Genomic DNA, 22625 nt, shown 5'->3' with positions numbered 1-22625 from the left:
TAAAGTGGCAAGGAAAGAGAAAGGAAAGGGACAGATCAGCCACACGCTGACAGAAAATTCAGCTGCTCTCAAAGTATATGAGCTAATGGAAAATCTCTTTTTTCAAACTTAAATGCTACATGTGAAGAACACACAGAGATCAGGGCTTCTGATCACTTCTCTCACAGAACATCTGGGAGCAGGGGCAAAATGGCATCACAGCAGGAGGAGGCCAGTCCTGTAGGCAATGAAATCTAGAGAAGGCCCTGCATGCTAAAAGATTAGGTTACATATATGTTTATCCATAATAAATTATTTACAGTGAGGGTGGTGAGGCACTAGAACAGATTGTCCAGAGAAGTTGTGGATGCCCCAGCCCTGGAAGTGCTCAAGGCCAGGCTGGGTGTAGCTTTGAGCAACCTGAATGGGTCCTTGCCCATGGCAGGGAGGTTGGCAGTGGACGTTCACAGTCCCTGCCAACACAAACCATTCTTTCATTCTGTGATACCTCTGGAAGTAACAATGGGCAGAGAAGCTTTTTATTATTTTTTATTTAGGGAGAGCTGCAGGAGGTGACAACCAGAGCAAGTACCACAGGATTTTAGGACAGGAGACACTCAAGGAGCCAAGTTTCTGATTCAGGCTAATTCCCTTTTCTCATGTTTGTCTTGGAATAGGCAAGCTTCCACCTCTTCTGAAGAAGGGCAGCAAATGAAAGCAAACATTTCTTCCCTGCTTCCCCAGGTCTGGCTTTACAGGGAAAAAGTGCAAAAAGAGTCACCTGAAGGGGTTTTGTTACTGCTGCTGTGCTCTGACCTTCCCAAGTTAGATGATTTTTATTTTCCAGAACCTGTCTTGTTCTGCTGTTCCTTCATCTTCAGGAATATATGTTTATGCATGCACACACCAGTGTACATTTTATGCATAAACTCATGTATTTATGACTGTGTCCAGGATGTGCAGACAAAAAAGGTAATAATAAAACAGTTTTGAAAATATATTTATAAGAAAGCAAGTGTTTATTAGGACAAACTGTGCTGACATATCAGGATGAAAGAAAGGGAGGAATTGAGAAAAGCTTGGCTTCTCTTTAATATCTACTATCTATTATTTTATGTGATGCATTTAGAAAAGAATGCCCACCCAAGTTGATTCATGGCAGGAGTCTTCTCTTCCAGCAGAATAAAAATTACACTAAATAAAGGAACTTCTGGGACTGATGTCTGGAGAACACTTCATATGTCTTCTCTAATCCCTCTTCTGTGTAAGTGTTGCTAGTTATAATGAAATATATTCCTTTCTGTGCTATGGGTAGAAAGAGCTCCAACCAGGCAGACTGGGAAGAACCTTTTCATTTAGTCTGGTGGCCAGCAACACTTAATCTGAATGTCTGAGAATTTAAGAATTGTTTCTTATCCTAATCAATAAGTTGTTGAAGACCTTAAGCCTTTTATTGGAAGCACAGATTTTAGAGGGGAGGTTTGTTGCTTTGAACGTGCAGTTCAGGAAGTCACTGTGCTGTAACTGGGGTTTACTGCTTCTGACTCAATTAATGACAGCAATACATTAAACTGAAAGAAAGGAGACAGAAAGTCCCATATATTTAATTACTGATATTTGGGCAACTGGCTATTTATTTTTATCTCAAAAATCACTGTATTTGAGCAAGCTCATGGGCAAAATGCATGAGAACAAAAAAATCTCAGACACTTTGAAGGGTTTTATTCTTCCTCTTTTGCTCCTCAGAAGGAAAAAAAAAAGGAGGACTATGTCTCTTTTTCTTTAGTTACTAATATCTTTTCAACATTACAGTCTTCATTTATTTTTAATGATTGATGATACTGAGATGGTTTTTGTCATTACACAGCCTGACCTCCCTCAGGACCTGAGATGAAAAAAGCTAATATTTCATACATTACTTTGGAAAACACTTCTGTCTTTTTCTGCCCTCTGAACTGCCACCAACACACACCAAGCGAGAAAATGAAAAAATGCCCAAGACTGAGTGCAACTGAGCTGGGTTGCCTATTGCAGAAGCTGTATTTTTGAAGAAAAGCTTCCTGGACAATTTCTTTTGAAATAAAACTTTGAGTCCATTGAAGCCTGAATGACCACTTGATAATTTGTAATGTTACCATTTATTATACATCTTGCAAACAAAAGTGTTTCCTCTCATGAGGAAACCTATGGATTTTTTTACTCCAAGATTTTATTTAGCAATTTTGTCCACTCTTCTGACAACAGTTAAAATCTTAAATAATTTGCCTTCTCATTTGTAAGCATATTTTTAGTTTTGCACAGGAAATAGCAGTCTTTAAAATAAAGCTTATCATAAATATTGGTTATTTAATCACTTTCTTTCATGACTCACTGATAAGTCATACCCAGTTCTAGAAAAAGCCCACATTTAGAGGGGGTACTGTTACTGTTTAAATGTGGTAATCTTTCTTTCTGTAATTACAAAACTTCATCATATGCCTCAAATCCTAATCCTCTACTATCATTTTCACACAAAAAAACCTAATCATTCTTACAAAGTTAAGCCAACATCCAAAGTAGCACAAATAATTTCAAAATAGACAAAAACAGTGCTAACAGAAAAAAAATTAAACCTTTTTACTTGCAAATTGTAGCATTCCATCTAATACACTAATGGTAGGCTTTTGCTTAGGTTCAGGTCCTACCTAATGTTTAGAGATTTCTTCCTAAGTTCACTCCATCTGAGGTTCATGTTATCCAGACGTCTCTGCAGCAGGGTTGCATCCTCAGAGCCTTCCAGGGACCTCAGGATTTTCTGCCCATTTTCATCCAGGTTGTGAAAGATGTCAGTGTGAGCATCAATTTCTGCCTGTAGTTCCTATGGAAGCAACAGAAAACAATATATCCGACTTCTTAAAATAATCACAGAAACTATGATTATTCAAAAGAGTTAAAAAATCCTCAGTGCAACACAGAGCACAGGTTTTGATTATTCCTTTTACAGCAATATCATGTCCTGTATACAAAGTCAGGTTTCCCTTTCACATGAAGGCCATTTGCATTGAATAGGACCCTTATTTCCCACAGGGAGCATACTGAACAAAATTTAGAAAGCTAAAGGTGTAGCCTTTGACAGCAGCAAAGGAAGGACAGGATATATTTACTGTGCTGATGAGGGAAAAACAAAGAAACACAAAATCCTCAGGATCTCAGGTAAGTCTGACCTTCACATGATACGTCTTCCTGTGCAACATTTTCAGTTTGAGCTGGGGACTGCAACACCGGTCCTGCTGCATGGCAAGTCCAAGAAATCTGGGCGTCTGCAGCAGCCGGGCTTTAAAATGCCAAGTTCACTTACATTCTGTTGACAGAACGCATTTTGGAGCACAGGCCTCAGCAGTCAATAGCAATAAACAGCCACTTTGTGCTGTATCAAAACACTGGTTGGGGCCACGGCTGTAGGAGGGCCTGAGAATAGCAAGGACCTAGAATATGCAACTGGCAGCTCGTGTTGAACAGCCAACTTTTCTTATCGCCTCGTAACTGCAGGCCAGCTCTAAATTTTGAATTCATTTTTTCCCCCTCATTTTTAGCACGGCTGTTTCTGCCAAAAGAACATTCTTTAGAGAGCTGCCTGGTACCAGCATTCCTGCCTGCCCACACACTCAATGCAGCCTTTGTACGCTGGCTGCCCTTCCCCAAGACGTTTGCATGCTGCAGCTCCACAAGGTCAGATTCATTTGCAGAGAACAGTGGTTGAATCAAGGTCATTAAATGGAATAAAAATAATAGTGATAATAATTTCAACACGTACATGAATGAGCGTACACGTACTTTATACGCAGCCATATCTGCACAAAAGTACTTCTACTTTCAAACAAAGAAGCACACAAAGACACAAAGAAATCATGAACAGTGAATAAAGCTCCACATTTTCTCCTGTGATGCTGGAGCACTAAGATTTCTGGTGGTGGTTTCTTGCTGCCTGAAATGGGAGTGCTAGAGATAAAGCGGGGAAGAGGAGATGATTTATGGCATTTGAGAACAAGACCCAGTATTAACTCAGCATCACAGATAGGCCCCAATGGAAATTTGTTGCAATTTCCTTCAGAAGAATGACTTTGAAAGAGGGGAGCACACAATCTGTCTACTTGGTGTGTTCTTAATTGAATTGGTTTTATTTGATATTTTAAGTGCAATGTTAGCTGCACTGAATCATGAGTAGATTGTCCTTGTTCACTTACTGCTGTTCCAAATGTCCTTAACTGGATACCTGTCACAGCAATGGCTAGGATAATAATTTGGGGAAGTTTTAAGGTGGGCCAGCAATCTTTGGTACAGAGTAAGAATCCTCCTCCAACTATTTTACTTGTCTATTGTCATTCAAGCAGTAAAGTACCTAGGAATGAGTTTGATGTACATCAGAGGTAACTCTGAAGAATACAACAGCATTATAAATGTATTTATTTAATGTAGTTCAGGTAATTTATATTTTTAAACATGGCATTATTAAGGTACATAAAAATGTACAATATTCTAGGTAAGGATGTCCTTACTTGAAAATTTGTATTTTATTTCAAGTCTGAATGTTGCTAGCTTGAACTTCCAGCTGTGATACTTCATTTTTGTTTGCTTGAATGAAGAATACTCTATCACCAAATTTCTTTCCTTCCATGTTTAATATTAATTTGAATAATATTTGGAGAAATCATTTAAACTGGGCTAAGTATAACAATACTGATGTAAACATCTGAATCAATGTGTAAGAAAGGATAAAGTTCACAATAAAAAAGTTAACTGTTAATGTCTGTATAGTTCTAAGGTCCTCCTACATTTGATAAACACCAAGTCTGATATTGGACAAAATAATTACATTCATACATTACCTGTTGCACAAAATTCTTGGTTTTCAGGGTAGTGATGGAAACATTGAATTTACAAACTAGTTCCTTTGCCTTGGCAAGAACATGTGCCATGAAACATGTCCAATAACTATTCACAGTAAGAAACTGTCAAATCTATGTCCTCTTGGTGTTTTACTACACATATGCTTATAGTATTATATAAGACAAAATTTAAGAAAAAAAATCTTTCCCCATTTTTTGAGTGTTTAGAAAGTGTATCTTATGGTCTACACATTTTATGTCTTTCTCCAGACACACACATAATTCTTAAAATAAAAGCAAACCACATTATTTTTAATTTCAGAACACTACATAGTATCACAACACATCTGGACAGTTGAGTGGGCAATGAACGTGACAAGTGAAGTATTCTTATCAAAAGCTTAATATTCAAGACCAAGTTTTCCTTATTCCAAATTACTTGTGTATTTCTTTTATTTCTTGCAGAAGTAGTTTATTTCAGCTATGCAGGAAGCCTGCACTGACAAAGAAGCAAGACAACAACAATATTTGCTCCATTAATGTTGGTGCATTTCAGAACCTTTCTTTGTGACACTTACACATCCTAAGAGAAGCAGAGAACATATAAGAAAAAGATCTATACACCTTTTATTTGTTTTCTGAAATAAATAAATCCATGTTTTAAAAACAAAATATAAATTACATTATTTTTCTTGACAACGGTAAAGCAGGAAGAGCTATTTAATCTCAAAAATTGCTAAAATCTTTGCAAATGTATGCTGTCATTACATGTCGAACCAAGAAACATACCATATGGATTAAACATACTATTTATTTCATTTTCATATTTTCCAATGTGTTCAAACATGAAAAAACTACAGAGGATAAAAAAATCAATCCTGGTATAATACTGATTTACAATTGGAGCGTATGCTGTGATTTTGCTGCAGTTGTTATTAATAAGTCTGTGCTGAAAAAGGATTATCTATCTACTCTTAAAAAGAGCAGAGAGCAAAATGAAAAACATCTTTTTGATCACAAGTTACTGCTTAGGGTGAGCTGAACTGCCCGGAATGAACTGCAACTCCATTAGGTGCTGGATAAAGTCCTCCTTTATTCAGATGAACTATACATTTAGATGACAAAATGCACAATAATACTTGTTTGTAGAAACTTAGATGAACAGTTATTAGAGGTTTCTACACATTTAAAAATGTGTATTTACATTATCTTATTATATAGAATAAGTGTGCAACTTAGATACAGACCTGGGGTGATGAAGAGATGACGTACATTTTGTCTTGAGGACAATCTTGTTGGGCAAAACAGGGTTAGGGAAGTTTCTCTGGCTGTTTCACTTTTTGCCCTGAGCTCTTGAGACCACCACACATGATTTCAGAGAGGTGCACTAATGTGCTGAGCACAGCCAATGCTGCCAAGAAGCTAGGGGATGGGGTATTTCTCACTTTCTCAACTCAGTTGTTTCCCCCTTGGAATGACTGCCCCCATTCTCCGTGGAAGCACAGATCCTCACTGCCCTAATTCTTTTGCTAGGCAGAAGAAATTCATTTGTGGCTCTGAGGGTTTTATTTACACAGAGCCCTGCTAAGCACAGCTGAGCCGTCGCTGTAAAATCCAATGCACTCAAAGTTCTGCCAGCTTCCACACAGCACTGCTAGCCCTACAAGAATTCCATATGCTTTGAGATGTCTTAGCAGAAACAATTAATCAGTGCCAATGTCCTTCCTATCCCACATGCAATATATAGACATGACATACAAAGGACATTATACATGTCAAAATCTGCCATTATTTTGGCAATATACCAGATACCTAATACTACTACATTGGTAGTCTGGAAGTAAAATGAAGTCTTAGAAAGAATGAATTAATTCTATTTCTTGGACTATAGATGAGTCATACTAAAACATGGAAATCAATGCAGTGCAGCTTACAAAACATTTATCTTTTATACAAGGTAGAAAAAAATTCATTATGCAATAATTTAAAGAAATTAAAGGACCCTAGTTCACCTCTATTTGTAGCTCTGTAAAGCACATCTTAGAAGTTTAGCAACTGGATTTCAAATTAATAATCCCACTTGATTTCATTTAACTCTCAACTCTAAATTTCTGATTCTACCTAAAGCATAAACTCTGTGGGAGGGTTCAGAGAATTTGTGACAATTTTTCAGTGCCCTGGAATTCTCCAGCAACCTTTGGAGGCACAGAAATCCATGCACATGGCACCATTCTCAGGATCACAGCTTATTCTCCTGTCTGCTAGACAGGGGAAAAGTTTTGTGAGTGTTACAGTTTTAGAATGAAGGGCTACAGCACAGCACATCAAATGCACTTTAAGCACCTGAGTGATAGCATCAGCGCAAGGTGCACTTGATCAGTTTCTTTTGTTTTTGGCAACTGAAGGCCTGTTTGCACTAAGCTTTATGGCAGTCTCTCCTTGTGAGCTGGTTGTTACCATTTGAATAGGAAGAAATGTATGTTTTTTTGAAAGAGAACATTTGTGTCTGAAGATTCTATGATGCAGTTTAATGATGGAATAAGCCAGTGAAGCATTTCTACTGGTTTGCGAGGCAGTTCTGGTCCCTTGGAAGTTCTCTCTTTTAAATGTCATAGTTCTTTTAAGGTTGTTGGATTTGAGTTTCTTTCTTTCTTTTCTTTTTTTTTTTTTTTGTGCTCCCATTTCCCCATCAAGCTTTTAAGTAATTTTCTCTCCCAGTCCATAATCAAAACTTTTATTGAGTCTTAGAATGACACCATTCACTGAACAATTTACATAATGATAAAAACTTCTCAAATGAGATTTAAAATATAATTAAAGGGCAGACTTACTGAGTTAAAAGCATTGTTGTGAAATGGCTATACATCACCATGCCAAGAAGCCTCCTATTCAGCTAGCCTATGGCATGACCCCAATTCCAGTTTGGTATGATTACATCTCTGAGTTTCATGCTAATGACTTGATTAAAAAGAATGATAAAAAGGTCTTTTCCATTGTGAAGATAAGCTTATGAACATAATTAAGGCATTTCTGGTTTCCCAACACATTTTTCAAGATAAAAAAGGGTAAGAGCTAGTCCTCTAAGAGAGAATCAAGTGTTGATGAATGGAAGCCACAAGAATAACTTTGCCCTGCAGAAAGCAATCTGCGTAAGTTGCATCTATCATTGTTATGGTTTAAAATTCTACAAGTCCCAGAACAAAGATGTGACCAAACTTCATATTCAAACGCTACTTTCTTCTAACGGAAGATTAAAAAAAGCTTTCTTTAGCAAGTTTGGCCCTGTTTTCAGAAAATATTCTTTTTATAAACTGGCAAAAGAGCCTTCAATTTAGGTTATATTCAGATTGCAAGAGACTTCACAGTGCACCTAAGGATGCAGCAATCTCTTGCTGACTGCAAATGTTGTGTGGGCTTCTTGATTTCTTTTACACTGGTCTGCTGCAGCTTTGGAATAGCACTAACACAATCATTTGAACATATACTTGTCTGTAGCGTGCAGATATTTATTCACAGAAGTGACCTTTTGCCCATAGCACAAGGTCTTTTATTTATCCCTTGATGATAGAGAAATAATCAGTTTTTTTATACCTCAAGCAATTAATTTGTACTCAATTATTATCTAATTCCATGTGTTTGGAAGGAATATGTGGACTTCTTGGATAGGTTTTTTGAAGACTGAGAAAACCCCTGCTTCATTTACAATTAATGAAAATATGAATAAGTACATAAAATAAACAAATCTTTCTGCATTTATAGTTGCATTTAGGATTTGATCCTTGTCTAGTGAAATACATCCTATTCTGATAATAGTGACTTCAACAGAAATTATTATTTTCACTCTCTGCTTTACTTGCCATTGTATCTAGGATGGAAACCTTAAGTAGAAAGAAACATTTTGTTAGTTTGAGGTTACACTAATGAAGAAAACTTCCTTGTAGCCACAGAAATGAAGAACTTTTACTGTAGGGTGTAAAATATAAATATGTATTTTACTAACATAGCCTGTATTCTCTTTCAGGCAAACCAATCCAACAAAGCAAACAAAGCACATTTTTCAAGTAGGAGTTGCAAGTGTTCTGTGTGTCAGAAAATCATCCACCTCTACTGAGATGTCTAAGAATGGGCTCAGCTTTCTGCCTTTGAAATCTGTATTTGAGATTTGAGTGAGTAGGAGGGAAACAGCATAAATGTGCATAGAATCATACACACAATTTTCTGAAAGCAAAACCGTAGGGCCCATTACAAACTAGCAGAGTTTTCCAGATTTTAGAAAGTAGTCTGCTCCCACCAAAAATGCATGTCCCAACCCCCGTACTTCAATGGATGTCTGATCCCATTCCACCTGCACATGCTGTCAGCACACTCACCCTGTCAATCTTTTGGCAATCTTTCTGAAGAAAAATAATTATGCTGCTACTTTCAGCATGTCTATGTCTAATTTCTCTTCTCCCTGCTTTCCAGAGATCAAACAGTAACAGCACAAAGAGCATCTTCCTCTGCAGGAACATTTACTTCCACTTAGTTACTCATGCAAGATCCTAAAGTCCTGTTGCATAGTTTGGAAAGCATTTACCTCTCTTAGTTCTGCTGACATTCCAGTACTTCAAATTAATACTGATTTCCTTTTGCAGCACACAGCTGGAAAGGCTGAAATACACAATTGTCTCTAGGTCTGGGGACAAAAAAATCTTATGAAAGATGAAATGACAGGATTTTTTTCTTCTTTCACAAAGCAATAGTGAAAAATATCTGATATCTGTTAATTATAAATGACCTTTCCTAGAAGAAAAATGATTTGTACCTACAGAAATGTCTATTTGTTTCACAGTACACCAAAATGTAACAATAAGGTATCTCATATTTTTTCACTGATAATATTCATATTTACTTTCATCCTTCCCTAAATACACAAACACATGCAATCCTCTTTCAGATCCTTTTAAAACAAAAATTGAAGGCACTTTATACTTAAAAGAAATTGTTTCTGTTTGAATCATTATCCTAATTCTTTCTGTCACGAATAATTTTTACAATCTTCTTTTCTTTTTAAAAAAAATATCCTGACATTTAAAGTTTTTGTTGGTAACATCATTGATGTCTAGAGAAAAATAATTGGTTTCATATATATATGAAAATAGTTTCATAACATGATTCTCAATTAATTACAAAAACATAAAATCTTATTAAAAGAGAACAACCCAAAACATAAATAAGAAATTAGAGGCCTTATACGCTATACATTATTAAAACTGCATCAAAAAGAAAAACAACTATCATGGCTTTAGGGCTCGTTTTAGAGGGAGTTTTTATTGTTCTTTAGGTAATGAGATTTCAGTTGGAATTTACACTATTTCAGGTGTTCCTCTCTATGAGCATGCAAGATCCACTACAATTAACTGTTCATAATCAAGGACAGGTTAATTGGGACCTGGTGGGCATTATGCAGGAGACAATGTGACAAAAGCTCCAGTGCTTCTGCACTACTTGTGTCAAATCCTCCCTTCTGGAGGTGTCCTGAGGAAGGGCCAGGAAGGGCAGGCACTTGGGCAGCACAAAGGGAAAAAGTACACTTCATCTTGATTTTCAGTGGAAATCCAGGTCATGCTAGTGTGGCCTCAGGATCTTCTGACTTCCTAGGTTTTAAGCCAGATTGCCAGTATAGTTACCACAGAGAAAGCTGCAGTGCAGCAGTCAAGTGTTATCAAAATCACTGTAACAACTGATGTTGGCTGTTCCTGTCACAAGAAGACAGAATTCACCAAGTGTTGGTCAGTTCACTCATTAACTCGAGCTGGGTTTATACTGCCACAAGGAAAGTGATTTTTTTCTTGCTGCTGATGTTTTAACTGCAAGCCTGCTCGGTGTGAGGGGCACCACATGTTTAAACACTCAGTGAGAAGCCAGCAGGCCAAAGCTACCACTTATGGCCTCTCCCTGTGTAAATGCACTCTGCTCTAAATGCAACAACAGGCAGAGCCACAGGGCTCAGGCAGCCCTGAGGAGCTGCTGCCAAAAGGGCTGGCACAGTAACAGAAGGCTCAGGACCAGGGTGGCTGCACACAGGAGCTGCCAGCACCTGCAAGGTCCTGTGGGGAAAGTGATGCCACCTCCTCTCTAAGTAGGCTTTCCCTTCTGACCCTCGAACCCCAAATCCTCAGCTGCCTGCTCACACTGACACTGACCACACCACCAAGGCTTCCACCTTTAACCTCTACTGTGTCAACGCCCCAAACTCAAGAGCTGAATTAAAACGAGTGTTTTCTGGCTGTTAACTGCTGCTGCTGCCCTGCACTCCAATGTAATCAGCCATTCTGACTGCTGCTGTACTGGAGAGCTGCATTGGTGAGGAATTTGACAGAAAAGTCCATCCTCATTAGTTCTCAGCTCTAAGAAGTTCCATAGCTTTATGTTTTTCTGAATAAGCTGAAGCATGCCAGAATCATGTTCTGCATGATTTATTTTAGGTGTTTTAATAATGCATGCTGACCGTCTTGAAATAAACAAATAACTGGCAAAAGCTCAGAACCTGAAAAAGAATATATTTTAAACAATATCAACTCTAACTATCATATTGATTGGTCTCCCTGTGGCAGTCTAACCATGTTTTGCTGCAGCCAGAAATCAAAAGCAAAATTCAAAAGAATTCCTGTATCAAGGGGTCTCTGAATAAGATTTACATCCTGAAAATAATTATTTAGTATTTTCTTGTATTTACTAGCAAGATGCATTTACTCCCACGGTATCAGGTTAAAATGGTAAATATCACTGAAAAAAAATAATGATATTACCATCAAAGTCTGACATGAAACAAACTTTTATCTTAACATATTCTTTTAGGAGACAAGTTACTTGAGGGTGAAAATTAACTTCATATTTTTCAGTTTGACATTAAAAAAAAACAAACAAACAATTAATTTGGATCACTGAGTTCTTCAAATCCACCAACTGAAAAGAAATATACTTGTTCTTTCTATCTTCCCTTCACTCCAGTAAAGGAGAAATAATTTCACTATCATAATAAAAAATTGAATTATTTTAATTTAGAGGTCATGTTGGTCAAGTCATGTAAGTGTTTTCATCTAGATGCAGATAAGAAAACCAGCTCCAAGACCCCAAGGCAAGAAGGTAAGAAAAGTGAAATGCAGACTTTTAAACATAAAATATACTTGGTACTAATGAAGGAACAGAGGTGAGCATACAGTAATGGAGGTAATAGAGAAAATATATATGTCATTAAAAATCAATCAAACAAACAAAAAGCACCCTTCCCATCTAGACTTTCTCTTTAAACTTAAAAAAGAACTCAAGAATTAGATATGCTCTCAGAAGAGAGAACACACTCTTGTCAGTAAGTCAATATATCAGGCAGATCTTAAATAGTGCAGGAAATTCATATGCTCCTCCTTAGGTTTCTGTGGAGATCAAATATGCCTCTTCACCTACTGTCACTCCAAAGTATGCCATCCAGTCCCAGGCTTATACCCTGCAATTGCTTTTATGGCTCTTCAGTCAAGATTACTTATCAAACACTTTATAAATTGCTGACACAGGACACTGCAAGTACTTGACTACACTGCTAATCACATCAAAGTCACTCTCATATCCAGAAGTTTTGGATAAGTTTTTGTCATTGGTCTCAACAATACATTAAATGTGACACAAATACGTGTCTGAGAGATACTTCTTCTGTAAACAGTTCATAAAATAACCTAAGGTCTCACATATTCATAAAATTCAGGAATACACTTGGAAGCAGAGCTTAAGTATCTCAGAAATCTGAAGACTTTGTTTAAACATGCAGTCCAGCCACATTAGTTATACCACCCAAAGCTAAAAACTGTGCTGAAGAACACTGCATGGTACCACAGGCAATCTTGGAAATTACTGTCAAAAACAACATATCAGACTGTGACAAAAAAAAACGGCTGTCAGTTCATTGTTCATAATAAATGCTAACTACTTCTCCAGAGAAAAAGTCATATTTTAATGAAAAAGAAAATTAAATGGAAAAGACACACTGTGGAAACCTGGCTTGCCATAACTGTTTTACTCCCACAGCAGCTTTTCCAGCAACTGTTTTTATAAGAGGCTTCTGGGTGGCATTCACTTGACACACCCAAAAACACCGACACAATGCCGGCTTTTCGATGAACCCTGCTGACAGGAGGCAGAAGCAGGATGAATTCAGTTTAGACAGGACTATTGCCATCTGAAAATTGTCCTTTTCAGATTCTCTTCAGATTCAATCAGAACAAAAACAACACACATTAATAACAAACAAACAAACTAGCCCCAAACTTAACAAACTTAATTTATTTCTGAAAAAAATTCATCCTGTTTATGCACACTGTGGTGGGTTGACCCCTGCTGGATGCCAGGTTCTCCCTTCTCAGCTGGTTGAGGGGAGAAGATAAAACAAAAGGCTCATGGACGAAGGTAAGGACAGGGAGAGATCACTCACCAGTTACCATGGGTAAAACAGACATGGCTAGGGAAAATTAATTTAATTTATTATCAGTCAAATAAGATTAGGATAATAAGACATAAATTCAGCTCTTAAAATGTCGTCCTCCCACTCTTTCATAACATCATATAATGGCTTGGGTTTTAAGAGACCTTTGACAACCACCTAGTCCAACCCCTGAGCAATGAGCAGAGATATCTTCAACTACAAGAAGATGCTCAGAGCCCTGTTAAGCCTTACCCTGAACGTTTCCAGGCATGGGGCTTCCAACACCTCTCAGGGCAACTTTTCCAAGTGTTTTAACACCCTCACTGTAAAAAGTTATTCCTTATATCTAACCTAAATTGACCCTTACAGCAGCCACCTTATAACTCCCTGGCTACAAAAACCTGGCCACATAAACCCAATGCACACACTCATTAATCCTCACATCTATGTGCATCAAGCTGAGAGAAAGAAGCATCATTTTTAGATAAAAAACCTATTTTGCATTCCCTTGGGATTAATACCAACTATTTCTACTCTGCATATAAAGCGACTTTGTAGCTTTCTTCACATTGCATCCCCAGCCATTACTGTTCTCACCCAGTTGCCTATTGCACATATATCATGTTCTGATTTTTAGAAAAGTGAAAATTTTAACACCCACTAATTTAAAAGACTTTTGTACATAAAAAAGTGAATGAAGTGAATGTGAGGAAATAATAACAGGGGTATCTGTGTTCCTGTGTAATATGAGAGTAATCACAGAGGGATAGTTTCTACCTTTGTGTCAGAGAGTACAGTTTGCTCACAGAAACAAACCCAGAAGCTACATGTTCCCCATGGAAATAAGATATCTTTTTTCCTATAATCCTCTTTGAAGTATCATTACTGCTTTCATGAGAGAATTAAAAAGACCTATGTACGGATTTTAAGCCCAGAAAACTAAGCACAAAAAAAGAGACACATGATATGTTCTGTATTTTTTTTAAAAAAGATACATTTCCTATCTTATTAGGAGTGATATAAAATAATTCCTATAACAATTGTATGCTAATACCTGCATATGAATTCCTAATAACAGGAATTCCAGGCTAGAGGTGAAGGGGGAAAGAGAGAGAGATTAGGTAAAAATATAATTTATATCCCAGAAGTAGTTTATGAAGTTTCATACCCAGTGGAATGAGCATAAGAAATCCCAGAGATTTAAAAGATGAAATTAGGCAACTATAGCTGAAAAAGGATGAATGTAAAATCCCTCAAGGTATTCTTAGCAATAGTCACCATTATGCTATTCAGTGTAATGCCATTTATTATCTTCTATCTGTACATATTTGACATATAATCAATTTTGTGTAGAAAGAATTCTCATGGCATAGGCCTATTCATAACTGACAGAGTAATGTCACTATTCAGTAAATACTCACTGATGATGGGATAATAATGCATATGCATCATGCACTCATTCAGTGGTCAGGCTCAGTGAGATTAAAACTTCCTTTCAAAGGCTTTGTTTTTATCTGTAATGCCCATTGTGTTAAACTGAAATTGAGCTGATTAATATTAGTATAAAACCTTCTGTCTATACAGTGAAAAGCTTACCTTCTCTTAACCATGAGAAAACTTCATGACTGATCGACCTCTTAAGAGAGGAGCTTACTGGAAAAGGCAACTTTCTTATTTATCTCACCTCATTTACCAAAGTACATTTTATAAAATTAAGAAAAAAAAAAAGGTTGATCTGAAATTCAGATTTGAGAATTTGTCTGTAATCTTCAAACAGCTTCTATACATTTGACTTGGTAATACAGAAAATTCCGAATTCTCTTTCCACAGTTTACTGAAAAAAATACCGCTTCACACACAGTGCTTCATAATCTACCAGTACCACTAAATGAAACACTGATGCTCAGTTTCCCAGTGGAGCTTTGTGTTCCCTTTGCAATCTTGCTGAAAGCCTGAAAACCAAACACTGACACTCAGAGTTCTGATGCCTGTTACTCAGCAATTGCGTCTGTTTGCCCAAGGCACACGCAAGTGAGGACAGACATGAGTTGCTGCTTAAACAATATCTCAAGGGAATGAAGCCTTATAAGAAACAAAATGAAATAAAATAGTCTGTATGAGGAAATTTTAGGAGCTGATGAAAAAGGAAATATGGCAAACATTTTACATTTCCTCTTTGTACATTCATTTACTTGCCAAAGGACATGCTTGGTATGCAGAAGTTATCTTAGATTAAAGGAAATGAAAAAAGAAAAAAACAACCAAGGAACGACTTTACAATTCATATATTTGCATATGAAAAAACAAAAAAACAAAACCAGGCCAAAGGAAAATCTTTTCCATAAGCAAAGGTATGATCATCAGGAAAGAGAATAACACCATCATCCTTCAAATATACCTATACTCATGCCACAGCAACCATCTGCCAAAATGATCTTGCTGTCACAGTTAATTCCGAGAATTAGGCACACACAGTCTGTTCAGCACACCACCAAGCTCTATCAGATGGCATGTGAGCTTTGAAGCACAGCCTGCACTGATTTACTAACAACAGCAGGTGAGCCCTAAAACCTCAAGACAGCATCCCAAATTCAGGGATGGAAAAGTAACCATTGCCCACGATTAACTTTCTATCAATCAGTGCTGCTTTAATCTCTGTTGTGAAAGCTATCAAATCAGAAGGATTAAGTGTATGCTCAAGAGCAGGAAGGAAAATGTTTGATGGGCACTAAACAGTCAAGCCAAGCTTCTGTAGCAAAAAGAGAGTTCCTTGAAGGAACTGTGAAACTGGATGGAACAACTTTCCCCTGCTATTCATACCAGTCCCTCACGTTAAATCTGTCTGCCAAACTCCCCCCCACACAAAAGGCTTGCTTTAGAAGAGGGGCAGTACTTTGCCTGCTATTGCAATATGTGGCATTCTACCTTAGTAGTAACTCCAAAACTTGAGCTGTCCCTGGATGTGGCAGCTGTAGGCTGCCTATTACAGAGGAGAACACCACCAGCTCCTGTGCAAGTCATCCTTCAGGTCTCCTGCAGGGCAATGCCAGCTTAAACCAAGGAGATCTCTTTTATCCCTGGATAACCCAGAAAAGTCTTGGGTCTAATTCCTTTAAAATAGAAAATAGACTTCTATAAATTCCATTGCAGGTTTCTCTCAAAACAGGCACAATAAAGACTTCAGTCTACTGTACATTTATTGTTCTGTATAATCTGACTTTTCATGTCATCTTTAGTTAAAGAGTACAATTAGCCTAATACTGTTTCTCAGTTATTTAATGTCAACATTTTTATGTGACTGCATTCCCTAAAAGTCACGGGGAAATATATATAGCAATCAGAATGCTGCAGTTACAGTATTAGAATGATTTCTGGCAATGAGTGGTAAAACCTCAGCAACTTTGTTTCATGAAGAAGCTATATTTTTGAAATTCCCTTTGACTTGGAATTAACCTAAGGCATTTTACTTTTAGTTCCTTCCTGAAAATTACAAAGAGCACCCTGACAGCTAGCAAGTCAATGGCTCAGTTTTACCCTATGCAAAAAGCCAAGATTCATGCAGATCTTTCTTTTAAAAAGTTAATTAAAATTACCACTATTTATTTATTTATTTTTTACAAGCTGAGACTTAAATGAAGGTACTTTAACTAATTACTGATCGCTAGGATATATTAAAAAAAAAAAAAAGGACACCAAAAAACCAGCACAAAACACAACCTAAAAAGAAGAGAGGGAAATTACTAGACTATTGTGTACTACTCAGTTCTTTTTAACTGATTCTTTTGGGGTACCTCAGAACTGGAAACTACTGTTCTCTGAGTTTCACTTGAAGTTATGCTTGAAAGTCCCATCCAGAATGAAATAGGAACATTTAATGAGTGACTGACTTGGAGAGGGTACATACTTCAAATTTTCTTTAATAATCTCTGAAAAAAATAAATCTGAAGAATGCTATAGAACTGTTTAATTTTTACAACTTTTCATCTTCTGCAAACCAGATAAACAGCAAGAGACACTGATTTGTTTCATTAGTGAGATTTCTTTCACCTGTGATCGAGAAAAATGTTAAAATTACTACTAATATGTAAATTTTCACTGAAGTTACATGTCCCTATAACAGAGATCTGAACTTGAAATATTTAATGATTAAGACAGGCATCGTGTTGGGCTCAAGGCGTTCATTAGTCATTAATAAAATTTTCTGGAATTTATAAAAACAGAAAATGAAAATCACTGAGGATGTGGTGTCAGGAACACCTCCATTTCATCAGCATGCCTTCCTGCAACTGCTCATGAAGAGAAGTTTGGCCATCCCTGTCTCACCAAAAAAAGGAAAATTCCTTTCAGAAAGATGCAAGCACAAATACAAATGGGTATTGTTGGATTTTTTGGTGTGATTGTTTCTGATAAGTTGCAGTGAAGATGTCCTTAAGTTTTTTTTCTCAGTGATTTTCCAATAATTTCCTAAGGAAACATAACTGAGAGAGAAAATAATTTCTACTTTAATGAGCTCTCAAGCCTAGATTCTGAGATAGGCAGAGCTATTTTGTTCCTGGTACCACAGTTTTGTGGATTTTAAGTTCAAGTGCCAGGGTTGGAGTTCTGGGGTGGGGGCTCCAGGCAGTTCAGGGGGGACAGGCAGGCCAGGCCAGGTGGGGCTGTCACCCCTCAGGTCACCAAAAGGAGGGGTTGGACTGCACACCCCCACTGTGAGTGTGGATGGGGTGGCTCTGGGCCAGGATTAGTGGCTGGGAAACAAAGATGTTGCAGTGGATGTCTACTATATCTACAGGAATGAAGAAGAAAGATTAGAATTAATGAAGAAATAAAGCAAAACACTGAAATATCCAAAAGTACTCCTTTGGACAATATAATCCACAGCTCAGCACACCAGTAAATTCGTTTTTCTCTCGCCAGAGAGAGAGGCAAAAAGCAAATTAGATTAAGCTTGTTATGTGCCATCACAGCATAAAACAACCAGAAAAATTCTATGCTACAAGCAAACAATTACCACCTTTATAAAATGAAAATTTATTTACAGCTTGGTAAGACCTTGTCTGGTAATTTGTTCCTGATATTTAATTTCTTTTTGTTTCACAAGAGAACCTCTTAGCTTCTGCTGACCTCTTGTTTCACTGTAAACAATTCTTCTTCCATCTTGCTTCACCCTTCAAACTTCAGTGGATAGCTATTTCTTTTGTGGACCTTTCTATACAAAGTGGCAAGGGCTGAATGAAGAATAAAGTCTACAAGCCAGCTTTAATCAAACAGCAGTGCATGTTCCTGTCTTCAGAAGTAAGATACTTACTGTGTTCTTTTTAATTGCCAATTCTGTAACTGTCAAATAACCAATTTTGTCTTGTCAAGTTTTGATCTTTTAAAAGCCTACCACTATTAATCCTACTTTTTTATACACACTTGCTCAGACCACTTTGTTTGCTACTGTTCAATAGCAGTTACACACTTAAGTAACACAGCAAAAACTAATTTTTCTTTGTATCTCTTTGGGGATGGAATTGAAAAAATAATTAGGAAAACAGAAAATTAATTCAATGTATTTTATTCAGGATAATTGAAGAGAGAAGGGAGTTACGAGAAACTGCATTTGTTAGCAATCCTTGAGGTTTATCATCTATGGAGAAAAGAAACTATATTCAAGATAAAAAAAACCTAAATGCATATAAATCCCCCCCAAAAATTCAAGTAAGGCTGCAGATAATAAATGGAGGTCAGCACCTAAATCACTTAGCTTACTTCATTGTCTAAAGTAGGCTTAGCTTTATATGACAAGGAAATGAGAAATTATTGCTTACAAGGCACTTCATCTATGTACATCTGGGGCCCTGTGCTCTTCCAGCAGCCTCAAATAGTTAAATCTCTGTCTTTATGTGCATGCAAAAGTACTGATGACAAAAGAGGTAGCAGGATGGACTTCTAACTCTGCACAGCAGGAGTGGGTTCTTAAGCTTAAAAAAACAGAAATGAAAAAGGCAACCAACTGTCTTTTTTAATTACTAACATGTACTAGCTTCAGCAACAATTTTACACTTGCTTTTGGACTTTTTCTTCTCTGCAAGATTTCTTATTGGAAATGTGAGATTCATTTTAACTTCATTAAAATGTTCAAAAGAACATTTAGTGTTAATGTTGAATCTTAGCAATCTGTCCTGAAGACCATTTGGTATATTTATTTACTTATACAAAACAGAAAAAAACATAGTTTCTGACACCATAGCTGACAGGTAGAAAAAATAGTAACAAGAACATTAACTTTTAGCAAGCACAGTTTAAAAAATATATGTGTATGGAAATAAATTTAAGAAAGCCTTGTACAGATGGAAGAAGAAAGCTTTCTGCTTTATAAATGTCCAGTATGATATGTTCCTGCCTTGGATCAGAGAGTTTCATCTTGTTCATTCTTCTTAATTTGGATTATCTATGCTCCTATTTTATTTTTCTTCACAACATGAAACTTTTACACATATTTCAATTATTTTAAAATAAAGCTCTGACAATAATCCTGGGCCTAGTTCTGAGCACAAAATTTACCACCTTAACAAATATTTAAGATCAGGTTATTGTTTTAACTGATATGCAAAATGTTTCCTTAAATTAGAGTTCCTTTTCACCATCAGCAGTAAGTTATACTCTGGGAACTTCAAAATTTCATGTTCGAAGCAAGCAGGCACATTGCTACAAGATTTATTAATAAAATATCCCACATAGAGCATCATAAAATATTCTATTTGCTTTCCTCCTCTAGCTAATTCATAATTTGACTCATTTAAAAAGGTGAAACACATTGCAAAAGCATGATTTGATGTATTTTACTTGATTCTTCTACCTGTGATGTGTAAAGTACCCTGCGATTGTTCATGCTCCTGATCATTATTAAGATATATTAGTCACACATGAGTTGTCCTCACTTTAGCAAAACTCAACACTGACAACTACTCCCATCAGTCTGGGTTTGGCCTTCCATAATTTTTCATATCTACTTTCATTGCTTTAATGCTTTAATGGTTTGGTTTGCAAGGGGACCTCAAAGATAATCTAGTTCCATGATGCCTAGGCCCTGCTGCCCCAGGGTCTTAGACAACTCTTAGACAAATTTTTGGAATTTTTTTTCTCTCAAACATCCTTATCTACAAAAACCTATCATATATAAATCATCTATATGAATATCACATTCCAAATTTTTATTCCTGTAGCCATCTGTGTCATAGAGTAGCAAAATCTTCCTACACCTGTGAACACAATGTCATAACCTGCTGCAGTTTTAGCGTCGCAAGAGAGTTGAGTTTGATGAGATTCATCCCTTGATTTTCACACATCTTTAAAAGGATAACCTTTATACACTTAAAGATGGATGTCATTCTAAAGTCCAGCCTCTCTCAGAAATTCTCAAATGGAAACTCTGTCTCTGATATTTGTGCTGTTTCAAAGCCCACACCAGGACTTTTGTTATCTCTGGGGCTGGTTCAGCAGAGCTTCTCCACCACCACAGAGCTCCCAAGAGCCCTCCCAATGGCAGCAGTTGCTTTACGCCCTTAAAGGAGATGTAAAACAAAGAACCCTAAGTTTTCCTACCACACTCACACACTCAACTCTCTTTAAAATAACCCAAACAGCCAAAAGGTCCTCTAATCCCAGCCAACAGGCGAGGATGAACTCATGAGTACATTTTTTAGGGTCTGCAAGAAACAAAACCTATGCAGTTGACTTCAAGTTCTCACCAAAGCTGTCACTCACAGCAGAAATTTCTGCACATTTTGCTCTTGCCTGTATTTCAGCTACCTTCCCATTTGAAGTATTCTTCCTTTAAGTAAGCCTCTGATCTTTTTTATTCCCACAAGATTCAACTGAAGATTTCCAGCCTGAAGTTTTCAAAAACTTGCTGGTTTCAAGGAAATATTATTCAAAAGGAGTCGATATGTTGCTTTAGTCTAGCTTTTTTTCTTCAATGTATTTTCCACTTCCACTGTGAAATCTGTGCCTGTAAATGTGACAACATCACTTTCACTTTTCTTCTCCACAATTTGCAGGGATAAAACACTTCTGTTTAGATTAAATACGCAGTGACATCCTGTATATACTATGCAGTGCAGTTTGGTTGTCTAAGTGCTTTCATCAAGGGCAGCACAGACAAAAATCCCAAATAACCTCTGCTCATGTGCTATCATGTGTAATCTCAAAGTATATGCACATTAAATCTGATACAGCACAGAAATGCTGGATTTACTCTGCATAAGATGTGCCTGCTCTGTTCATGTGTGAAAGGTCTCAGAATTTCTGAAAAAGCTTGTGAACTGTGAATTCTGTTATGTATAATAGTTTTATTGCTATAGCACTGTTTGCTTAGAGCCACTTCTCATAACTTCTGATAATTTACCACTCACAATTTACAGATGCATTCAAAATGCAAGTTGAAAAACAACACATGTTTTCAAAAATACATACAATTCACAAAATAAAATGGGCATAAGCTTTGGATGGTTAGTTTCAATGGGAACAGACCTTTCTATTATGTATTATAATAGAAAAATAGAAATATACCCATATTATCATATTAATCATTATAATTAATAACTATTATGTTATATATAATATTATATGTTATATAATAACTTTTTATTATATAATTAAACACTATATAAATAGTGTTTATCTATTATATAATGTATTTTATTATTAAAAATATGCCTTCAGATAGTTCATTTATAAGGTGATTCAGTTTTGGTATTAAATCTAAGATCACATCAAGACATTATGGAGAAAACAAAAGCCTTCATCAAATCCTTTTTTCACTGTAGAAAGTTCAGAAAATGCGAATTTAGCTGTTTGTGTCATGGAACAGTAAAACATTATAAACTGTCTTTTTAAAAGTCATTCTGAATGACTTTTTATAGTTCTTGTTTCATATCAGTGCTATTTTTGATATCTTTGCTGAAGAATTTTTACAAATTATGTCTCTTAGAGATTTACATATTTATTTCTCTTGCTTGCACTCACATTTCTGTCCACTATTGAATAAAATGAACAAAAAAGACAGAAATTGCTGGAAAAAAGGACAATCCAACAAACACCACCAAAAGCCCCTCAGAAATGCAATATCATTCATTAAGAGATTGTAATGTTTATATGTTACAAACAGAATTTACTATATAAGACTAAGATTAAATTGGCTGCAAACCACAATTCCTCCATGAGGAATACTCACCTAAATTAAAACAAACACAAATCCCAACCCAATATCCAAGTGGTTTGGTGCTTTGACATTTAATCAATGGAACCTAGTTGTACAATCACAAGGTCCAACAACATTT

General features: G+C 36.5%; 1 protein-coding gene across 26 annotated transcripts in view; it reads right to left on the bottom strand.

The window, feature by feature from the left end:
• Window positions 1–22625, bottom strand: part of DMD (dystrophin) — a 1136032-nt gene that overhangs the window by 190320 nt on the left and 923087 nt on the right. For 24 of the 26 annotated variants that reach the window (XM_086879790.1, XM_086879801.1, XM_086879781.1 and 21 more), the window contains one exon: window positions 2664–2836. In XM_086879790.1, the coding sequence (XP_086735916.1) occupies window positions 2664–2836 (173 nt within the window). Of the gene's footprint in view, window positions 1–2663; window positions 2837–3182; window positions 3438–22625 lie in introns of those variants that run through there. The other 2 variants (XM_086879807.1, XM_086879806.1) reach the window with 2 other exon arrangements.

This window comes from Cyanistes caeruleus, chromosome 3 (assembly GCF_971803275.1).
Source record: "Cyanistes caeruleus chromosome 3, bCyaCae1.hap1.1, whole genome shotgun sequence".
In the NCBI taxonomy this organism is placed as follows: Eukaryota; Metazoa; Chordata; class Aves; order Passeriformes; family Paridae; genus Cyanistes; species Cyanistes caeruleus.
This window is presented reverse-complemented; position numbering and strand designations above follow the sequence as displayed.